This window comes from Megalops cyprinoides, chromosome 6 (assembly GCF_013368585.1).
Source record: "Megalops cyprinoides isolate fMegCyp1 chromosome 6, fMegCyp1.pri, whole genome shotgun sequence".
Taxonomy (NCBI): Eukaryota; Metazoa; Chordata; class Actinopteri; order Elopiformes; family Megalopidae; genus Megalops; species Megalops cyprinoides.
In genome coordinates this window covers 32,126,598-32,136,798 of record NC_050588.1, presented here as the reverse complement: position 1 = coordinate 32,136,798, position 10,201 = coordinate 32,126,598, and the positions used below count along the sequence as shown (strand labels likewise).

The window sequence follows — 10,201 nt, the reverse complement described above, 5'->3', positions numbered from 1 at the left end:
GGGGACTAAAAAAATCACCATAGCAACACTGTAGAACTGGAATTACCATGTCACAGAACAGTTAGACAGCATACGGTCATCCAGCTTATACGAGTTTTATTGATGTAAATTTAACGGGCAATGTCGCAGTAACAAACCCACCCGCAGTTCATAAAAGAGTCCGGTCTGCCCCTGACGCAGTGCAGTGAGCGGGACAGGGGGAGGCCTCAGTTAGCCTTGGCACGGAGCTGTGCTCTCTTGCCCGTGACGGCCTGGAAGCCGGTCTTGATGCTGGCCACAGAGCAGCGAGAATGGCACGTCTCACACTGCAGGAAGTATAGCCGTGTGTCCTTCTGCAGGATCGTCTCCGGAGAGCGGCAGGTATGGCACGTCACATACTCCTCTGCGCAAAAAAAAAAAAAAAAAAAACACACCACACACCTATGGTCAAAACCTGTTCATTCATTTTCATTAACATTCAGTAATCCTGTATCTAACCACTGGTCATTACGCTACTGATGGCATCCTTCTCCTTAACTATGTAGAACTATGTGTGCGTGTGTGTGTGTGTGTGTGTGTGTGTGTATTATAGTATCCAGAACAAATTTAGAAACCCACTACATTCTCTCTCACACACCCATAAAAGTACACACATTCATTATTTGTACATTAAAAGAAACTACTAATGGTCACAGATAAGTGATGTTTCAATCGATTTATTCTGTGGAAGAAAACTGTAGTCAAGCTCAATTGCTTTGGTAATGTGTTCCAGAACATGCTGGCTTTAACAGAGACAGCAGTCTGTGTTAATTTAGTACACCATTACAAGAAAACACATTCACCTAAGCCGTCCTGCAAGAACGACTTTCTCAGTAGTATTGTAGAAGTACTCATGTTGTGCTAATTTCCTAAGTATACCTCTCATACTGATGTTCATGGCAGCCTTTATCTTGACAATAATGTAAGTCAGTCAACTAATAAACTAATTTTCTGATTGTTTTCACCCACATAAACCACTTGGTCATCTCAACATTCCTTCCTTCATTCCTTCAAGGCATTTCTCTCTAATAAATAAGATCCTAAGCACTACAATGTCTCAGTGAGATTTAATTTAGATAACCTCTGAAATAAAATACTATGACTGACCATATCAAAAATTTTAATTCGATCTTAGAATACCATTCCTGCAAATCATTAGCTGAGGTCCAATTTGATAGGCTTGCTGAAGCTAGTTTGCTGCTTCCATGGAGTGTTTTGCTCTAAAACCAAACTCATCATCTCATCAGCTAATTTTATTTCACCAACAGCTGACATTAACCAATGAGCAAACTTGTTTTCTGGGTCTCTGCACTTACAGAATTTGCAACAGGAAGCTGCTTGTGAGGTATGTTAGCAGTTTAATGAGTTAACTGCCAATAAAATTAATGTTTTGCTATAATTTCCATTTTTACCACAGAGCTAGTTATATGAAATTAGCAGCTGTAGAATCATGTAGTTAGCTACTGTAATGTTAAAAATTATATCAGATGAAGGAGTCTGTTTACACAAACCCACTCCTGCCACTTCCTGCTATTAAAATATGAAGCATATGAATACACAGCAGTGAGCCTTTTTAAATGTAATAAAAAGACAAATCATAACTGATAATCACTATCTGATGGCAACATTATTTGACAAAGGTCAAACATAGTTACTCGTGAAGTTTACATTCAGACAGGCCACACAGATGATTCAGATCATGTGCTGCATAAATAATCTCCCTTTTCCAAGACAAAATAAGGTGAACTGCCAGCATATCAAAGATGTTGACTGGTTTACTTACTGATGTATCGTCGTAAGACATTTTCTATCTGTTTCTGTTGGAATCTTCCTTTGATCACAAGCTGGTTATTTCCATCTATGGAGCCGCTGTCAGAAAAGATAATATCTAATTAATATGACAGAACATGTACTTTGCTAATACCAAAGTTTTATGTAACCAAACTGTGTTTCTTGAGAATTTAAGCAACAAACAAATTAAGAAACTGACAGGTATCAATATTTACCAAGGTAGGGTTTCACAATATTTTTTTAGACATTATAATTTTGTATATAACTCTAATGGCAAATAAAAAACACAAGATTGTAAATGAATAATTTCAAAAATGTCTGTTAATGTACTTTTCTCCAGAAGACAATTTGCCATTACCTAAGTAACTTACCTTGTCCCAAGTTCAGCCAACAAGAAGGCCAAAAGATGTTTTGGCTGACGATGCAACCTACAAAAACAAATCACAGAAATTAACGCAGAATTATAATCAACACGATGAAATGAGAAGGACAAGGCGTGTCGCAGGGAAGTGCAGAAAGCACTTACAGCTTGCAGATGTCTGTGAAGTTGACAAACGAGGTCTTCTTGGTGCCCACTCTGACAACCTGCGGTGGCTTCATGACGAATTTCCTCTTCTCTCCGGCCACCATGTCCGGGTTCTTTTCCCGCATTATGTTGAAAACGCGGTTGAGCAGCTGTAAGAAAGCAGGCGTTAGATATCCATGTGCTGTTTTTTTCATGCAGTTAGTGCACCCGAAAAACTGCGCACCTCCTCCCTGTCCCCAGGGAAAAAAAAAAAAACTCACTATCCGATCTACATTTTACAGTGTACTCTAAATTAGGGTGCAGAAGTTAAACATCACCATAAAATTATTATACCACTGTATCCTCATTACAGTAACATGAAATTTAAGGAGCAGATAACATGTTTGGGCTGCTGTTGAGCAGTTCCAAAGCGCTAGAAATCGACTTCCCTGCACGGTCACTGGGACATGGACATGCAGTTACCTCATCGTACGTGTAGTCTCTTTCGGACCCGGCCCACGCTGGCCCCGACTGCGTGCTGAATGTGATGCCGTCATTGTTCTTCCCATCGTCATCCTCCAGCGCTGCAGCACACATGAGGTTACACAAATCAGTCTCATCTTGGGTCTCTCTACCGCAACTGAAGCATTACTGCTAATATTACTATTAATACTACTACGACAGTCTAGCATTTAAGCAGACGGGCCAGCACCCATACCCTCATCCTTGTCTTGCCTCTTCGTTGACGTTAGGTCGAGGTCATCGTCTTCTAGTGGCTCCGACGGCTCTACCTCAATCTTCAGCTCCTGCGGGCACCAGCACAAGGCACTCAGTCCCCGTATTTTATTTCAAAATGCAGTGGTATTACATAAATAACGGTCTACAAAATCTGCAGAGACAAAACAGATACGCGGGCACATCTGCAGGTGAAAATATTGGGAGAACACCTTCATATCACTGCCAAAAGAAAAACTGCAAAATATTCTAATGCACTGAGGTAAAACAATTTAACAGCTTAAATAAAACACACACACACACACTCACGCGCACACAGTGGCTTTGAAATTGCAAGAATGTCAAAAAAAGGTCACAAGTACAAACAAGTTCATTTCTGCCACCGAATAAAGAAAATTTACATATTGTTTCATTTAGCATTTTTGGCATGTTTCTGTGCAAGGGAACATTCTGTGCGTGAAAATCAGTTCAGCTGTAAATTTTTGGAGAGCTGCCACTGCTGAACAAATAACTGGCCTATAAAATGACCTTAAGAGATGTGCAACATCAAGCAAAAGCTATTCCATTCTCTTTGGCTGGCATTCCCTGAATTTATTGTGTGCGAAGAACTGCTAAAGACAAAATAAGTCATCCAAGAAAGGGAAAAAAACTGAACCAAAACTGCTTATAAAAGTGACACTGGTGGCAGACAACCCATGGAAGGCAGCAGGTCTTTTGCATTGTCTCCCAGTTTGTAGGCCGCGTTCCATATTAGCCAAATTATAATTAGAAACCTTCAAAGCTGTTCAACATTAATATCGCCACAAGAAGTAACCTTCTGCCAGTGAAACCACGTTAATTTTCATGCAATAAAATGATTCTAGAATCCCATCCTCCATCTAGATTTGGCTGGATGGTTTTTTTTATGCCCCAAAATTTCACTTACTTTTCTGTGAACGGCAAACATAGTAAGGGTATCATAAAAAGTATTGAGACATAATACTATCGAAACAATCGACAAAGGACAGAAAGTGATAATCGTGTTCAAATATAATTTCTGATTAACGAAATGCTCCCAATGCAAATTTAATGAATCGCTTGACACTGCAATGGGACAAAAGATTAAAAACTCATTTGTACATGTCTAAAGTTCTAAATTTTCACTTGTATTGTTTTAAGTATAAGTCTGCGCTCCCTGTGCACAATGTTAATGCATAAATAGGCTAACATCTGTTTTTAGTCTCAGATTTATCTGCAATAATTTCTTCTTGGATGTCAGCTGAAATTTGTAGTGTTCTACATCAGTCAAACCAATGGACTTAAAAGGAAGAGATTTGATTAAGTGACTGGAAACCATCACCAAGGGAATTTACCAAGGGACTGATGAAAATTCCATTGAGAATAAATTCCGATACACTTCCCTACGATTCCACTGAACCCTGAAGGGGGAGAAAACCTTGTAAGTGTGAGGGTCTAAACTATTTGGGGGAAAACCCATACTTTAGGACAGTGCATAAGCACAAGGCTGCAAAAAATGTTTCATCAAGGAGTCAACAGCTGATCTCCAAGTATGAGAACCAACGCATGAATGCTCTGGACCCGAAAACTAACCTTCATTCCTTCCTCTAGGTCATTGTCAAAGTTCCTCTTGGGTTTCTTTTTCTTTTTCTTCTGGTTGAAAAAGTTTAAATCATCCAGATCATCTGTGGGTTCTACACAATTTCAAACAATTTAAACACTAAATTATTCACTTTCAAACATCAAATGCAAGGGCACGGAACGTTAACTTCAGAGTCGCACAGTTTTACATTGAAATGTGCAAGAATTATTTTCTTCTGTCTTCAACTTGTTTTTAGATGTTAAAATGCACTCAGGTCACTTGTTGCATTCATTTACGCTCAATGATATTCTTGCTTTTGTTGAAAATAAAAAAAAAACCTGGAAAAAAGGGCCTAGCAACAGGAGAGTAATAAAGGTATGTTTCAAGATATGTTTCACTGTATGTTGGGCATTTGTGGTGCTACTCCTATCACTTTTACCTAATATGTGTACTAAAATTTATGGCAATAGACATGCTGAGACAATTCATGTTCGGGGATCTCCTAGCTCACACATCACTATCACCACTTACTGTCAGATGTTTCTGCTGCAAAAATAAAGCCATGCCTGCCTACTAATTTGGTCCTTGACCAATGTCTAGGCTGGCCAGTTATACTGGCTGATGAGATCCTTCCCACGTTCTGAGCAATAGCCTGTTATCAGCAGATCATGCTTATCCTTTCCTTCTAACTGCCTGCCTTATCAAAAGCTGACCACAAGGGGAAAATAACACAGCAGTGCTTCTGAGGCCAAGTGGAAGCCTACAGTTAAATTCATCCACCTATTATAAAACACTGACGTTCTGTTTAGATAAACATATCCTTTCTTTCTGTCATGACATGTAACAATAGTGATGCACCTACCATAGAAAGTCGGTGAGGCAGCAGCTTGTATTGTATTGTATTGTATTGTATTCACACATTTGTCTACATGAAGTCGGTTGTAACAGTCATCAGGGAAGATTTTCTGCAGAAACCAATTGCTGACAACCAAAGAAGAGTCTAAAAGCATTTCCTATCTACAATATAATTCAACTTGCACATTTAAAGAGTGAAATTTTGTCTGAGTACTTTCTTTGACGTGGGTGACACAAACAAGTGCAGAAAACATGCATAAATGAAATTGGATGATAAATCCCAATTGAAGATACAACTGATTAAAACTGTGTTTTTGCTATAACAATAACAAAAAAATTTCACCTTTCATTTGCAATCATACATTTAACCTCTTTACCTGCGATCTGTCATCAAACTACGGCACAAACATTTCTAGTCATTTAGCAGCACGTCACCGCTCTCATGCCACTAATTCCTTACTATTCGTGGTATCAGTAGTAACAATAATCTGTTAGGGTACCAGCAAGCTAACACTGCAATGTTACCACATTGTTCCCAATGCCATTAATATGCCATTCATCCAGTGAAGCCTAGTACGACCCCCTCACCTTTCTTCTTCCCTTCATCCTCATCCAGGTCATGCTCTTTCTCCTCTCCTCCTTCAGGCTCTACCTCCTTGGCCTCGGGCGGTTGCGCATCCTCACTGGGGATTTCTCCTACATCCTCCTCCAGCATGAACGGCTTCTTCTTCTTCTTCTTTTTCTTGGTCATGGTGGGATCGAATATCATCTGGAGTGGGAATCACGAAAACACAAGAGTTGGCAAAAAGCTAACAAATACACCCAAGACACAAGTAAGCTTCATGTATCTAGCTAGACAGGTAGCTTGATAAGCTCTCTAGTGTCTTTCAATGCACAGAACATATAAGCAACTGTAAAGGGAACACCAATTTAAAATGTCATTAAGAGGAGCTGGGCCAGCACATGACACCAAGAGGCCTTCAATGCGCCTCAGCAGAGACTCTACGAGTGCCTGGACCTACACTGGAGGGATGCGACACCACTCTTCCAAGAGAAATTCCATCATTTTGTAATTTTGCTGATGGTGGTGGAAAACGCTATGTCAGGTGCCACTCCAGAACCTCCCGTAAGTGTTTAACTGGCTTTTATCTGTTGACTGAGACAGTTATGGCATATGGTTTATATCCTTTTCATGCTCATCAAACCAGCAGCCAGAGCCCTTCAACATGAGAATCAAGTACTTGAGCCTGTAAGTTTCTTTTGGTGTGTGCCACACATGCACTGGCATACTAATTGAGAACAGGGTGAAAAATGACACATCAGACCATCACTTTTTTCCACTGCTCAATATGCCACTGCCTGTGTTATTTGCCACTTTACCCACAAACATGCAGTTTTACATAAATACAAATCTTACCTAATAAGGAGTTTATGCACTGCAATCTGACCATAGTATAGTATTCCTCTCTATGAATGTCTAAACGGACTGTTCTTGATGCCTGCTCATTTCCTAGGCTGATATTTGCAGTCCACTGATTCACAGCTGCTAATCTGTTTTGCCTTGCATCTTAAACCAATGCATGGGTATTGGGGTCGAGGAGCATGCACTTTCGACCCCAGTTGTCCCTGGGGTCGAAAGTGTTGACATTTTCCCCTCAGACTTCCATGCTGCACCTTAGCCACTGTTCATGTTGAAACATCACCATGTGGAGTTGAGTGCCTGCAAAATGTACCCCAACAATCATCTATCTTGCAGTCACTGACACCTCTTCTAGCCATGGTACCCAAAAATGGGCAATTGGGCCTGCGCTGCATGTTTATACATTACCCTTACCACGAATGGAGGTTCACCGTTTAATTAACTCAGGAACCAAACCTGTGTCCGAGCACCTGCTTTCAATATACCTCGTATCCCTCATTTACTCAAGCGTTTCCTTTATATTGGCAGTTACCTGCACATTACATAGTTACTACTTTTTGGTAAAAAAAAAAAAAAAAAAAAAGGCAGTTTAGTTTAAGTTACCTATGCTGATGCTAAAATGCTGGAGACAATTAGCTAACGATACCTAAACGGATCGAGATAATACAGGGTTGAGTCTCTGTGCTATAACAGCCAACAAAACTTCCGCTCTGACATTTATAATTCTGAAAATTACAAAATTACTAGCTCTGATAACATTACTAACTTGACAGTAGCTAGCCATACACCAGCGAGCAACACTGCTCCATTCAGCTATCTATATAACATCAGTCGAACACTTCAGAAATAATTAGTTTTAAATATTGATTAAAATCAGTGGCAGACAAATAAGCATCCAGTATAGGTGGCTAGCTATCAAGCTTGCTAACAACCCCAAAAAAGACATGTTTCATGCCTGTACAGTCTGCGTTGCTCGCTCAATTAACTAGCGTGCAACACTACTATTCTGTCATGCTAGGTAGCTAGCTAACTAATTACGCATAAATCAAGCATCTTGCAGGACAGGGAATGTAGCTTGCCATGCATCTAATTAGCTACAAACTGAGACACTGGTGCAATCAGCATAAAAGAATACAGCAAAGACATGTATGATTTTATTCAGATGAGAAGCAGTATGAGCCTCTGTACCGCTCACATCTGACACATGTGGAGACTGTGCGGTGAGCCGCCTGTCCGACCAGGCCCCATCAAGCTAGCTCCTCTTTCTAAAATAATCTTACACAGTGCCATGGCGACAGAAAAATGAGAAGAAAAAACTGCAGCTCACCTCGTCTCCGGACATACTGTTCGTATGTGTCTCAAATTTTTCTTATATGCGAGTCAATATATTTCTTGCTTTTTAAGTTTTCACCATTCCTTCCTTGCTGCTGACCACCTGTATCAGCGATGGACGAGTGCGTCAAACGCAAGCGCAAGCGCAAGCCAGTACGCATGTGCGAGAGAACTGTTGCCTTATGGTGCTTGTAGTTTTTTCCTGTAAAGAACTTGTTAAAACTAATGAAACATTCTTATTTCCACCAATAATAATAATAATACTAATAATAATAATAATAATGTGCCCAAATCACCAGTTGATAAATCAATTAAATCGAGGGATACATGTACAAATGACAACAATTTAAGAGAGGACAGGCTACATAATTGGGGCAGCAGTGTAGAATAGTGGTGAGGAACAGGGCATGTAACTGAAAGGCTGCTAGTTTGATTCCCCCCTAGGGCACTGCTGCTGTATCCAGAATCGCATCAATAAATATCCAGCTGTAAATATGGATAACATGTAAAAATTATAAGTCGCTTTGGATAAGAACATCTGCTAAATGACAATAAAATAATATAATAATTTACAGTTAGCCTTTTCCCAGATCTACAGGGACATTCAAACATCATGCAAGTCAGTATCCACTTCTCCTATACCCACAAGCACATGCCAGACACAGGTGATGTGAAGATTTTCCACCACGGTTCCTGCAGGTCTCCCACACCACATCTTGAGGGAGGTCTGCTTGTAATATTTCACTGATAATACGACTTGCCATTGAGGTTGGCTGAGTTCAGCAGGAAAACGGAGCCTGCCTCATCCTATCAAGGTCATTCTGGGCAAGCTGTGATGTAGTACAGGTGACACACCATGCAAAGTCTCCTTTTTTCATGGCTGGCTGACCTCTCTACAGGCACTCCTGGATGCTGGCTTCCTCTGGTGGGCAGTGTGATGCTAACAGCTAAATACAGTGCCACTCAACTTTAAACGGCCAGAACAGACAAGCAGTTGACAGTGATGTAGCAGTTTTTCTTAACTTAAAGTTATACTAAAATCACATTCCTATCACACACACCACAGAAAAATGAACCAATGCACAAAGTAAGGTTGATAATGTATTGTTTTCAGCAAAGATTTTATAAAAATCTTTGCAGTGCCAGTTTATATGCGCTATATATGCACCGAGCCAATCAGTAGGGGTGGGGCATTGTGTAAAACAGAGAAGACAGCTGTGCTAGTGTTTAAAAGGTATTTACAAACAAAAGTGTGCAGGTCATAAATATATTAGGTCTCAATGATGACTCAGTTTGGCACAAATGTTGTTGTATTGAATGCAGATGCTGTCCAAAAATTCAGACACATTCACAGTTAACTGCTAAACCTAGTCATATGTGAACTTTGTATTTACTTGATACAACTAGAATACTCGAAAAGTTCTTCCAGGAAGGGTATAAATCTATGGTCTGGTAATAAGATTTTGCTATTTATTCTCAGCCTGTTTTAAAAACAAGGTTCTTGCAGTTTCCAGATGTTTTCAAAGGAGAGGGTTATACTCTGAAGACTGAGCATGTCATAACCGCTGACATACGAAGAGAGAAATGATACTGTGCAGGAACCGTACAGGAGGGAGCACATCTGCACTCCTCCACTGGAATGCGTAGTACGAGAGTGGATTGCCGGGCTCAAGCAATCGGTCCCGTGAAATCTGAGCCGCTTTAGTAGTGGCCATTTGGTTTGGCGAATCTGACTGGAAGAGGAGCTGTGCTTTGAGTTACAAAATTATACTGTGAGATTAGAAAATTGTGGTGTTTTTTTTTTAAACAAAAAAAAAAAAAAAGGATTGGCACATTTATTCTTTTCCGATGTTTCACTGCGTTACAAGGACAACGCTGCCAGTACCTCTGCAGAGTTTGGTTTGGTTTGCGAAATTGACAATCAGGAACCACAATATCCGTGGAAGTGAAACCATTGAAAACAAAT

The 10,201-nt window shown here is 40.1% G+C and overlaps 1 protein-coding gene across 1 annotated transcript; it reads right to left on the bottom strand.

Moving 5' to 3' along the window:
• Positions 1–8,356, bottom strand: eif2s2 (eukaryotic translation initiation factor 2, subunit 2 beta). Its single transcript, XM_036531699.1, has 9 exons — positions 8,231–8,356; positions 6,072–6,252; positions 4,640–4,740; positions 3,033–3,120; positions 2,798–2,898; positions 2,336–2,484; positions 2,181–2,237; positions 1,802–1,887; positions 1–382 (listed from the first exon to the last, which is right to left on the bottom strand). Exons 1-9 carry the CDS (start codon positions 8,243–8,245, stop codon positions 207–209), a joined length of 954 nt encoding a protein of 317 aa, XP_036387592.1. The 5' UTR covers positions 8,246–8,356; the 3' UTR covers positions 1–206.
• Between the last annotated feature and the right edge of the window lie 1,845 nt (positions 8,357–10,201).

Excerpts from the sequence above, each read along its gene's own strand:
- eif2s2 (XM_036531699.1), bottom strand. Across the intron at positions 2,485-2,797 it reads GAGACTACACGTACGATGAG|CTGCTCAACCGCGTTTTCAA; the intron begins GTAACTGCATGT and ends GCTTTCTTACAG. Across the intron at positions 2,238-2,335 it reads TTCACAGACATCTGCAAGCT|GTTGCATCGTCAGCCAAAAC; the intron begins GTAAGTGCTTTC and ends TTGTTTTTGTAG.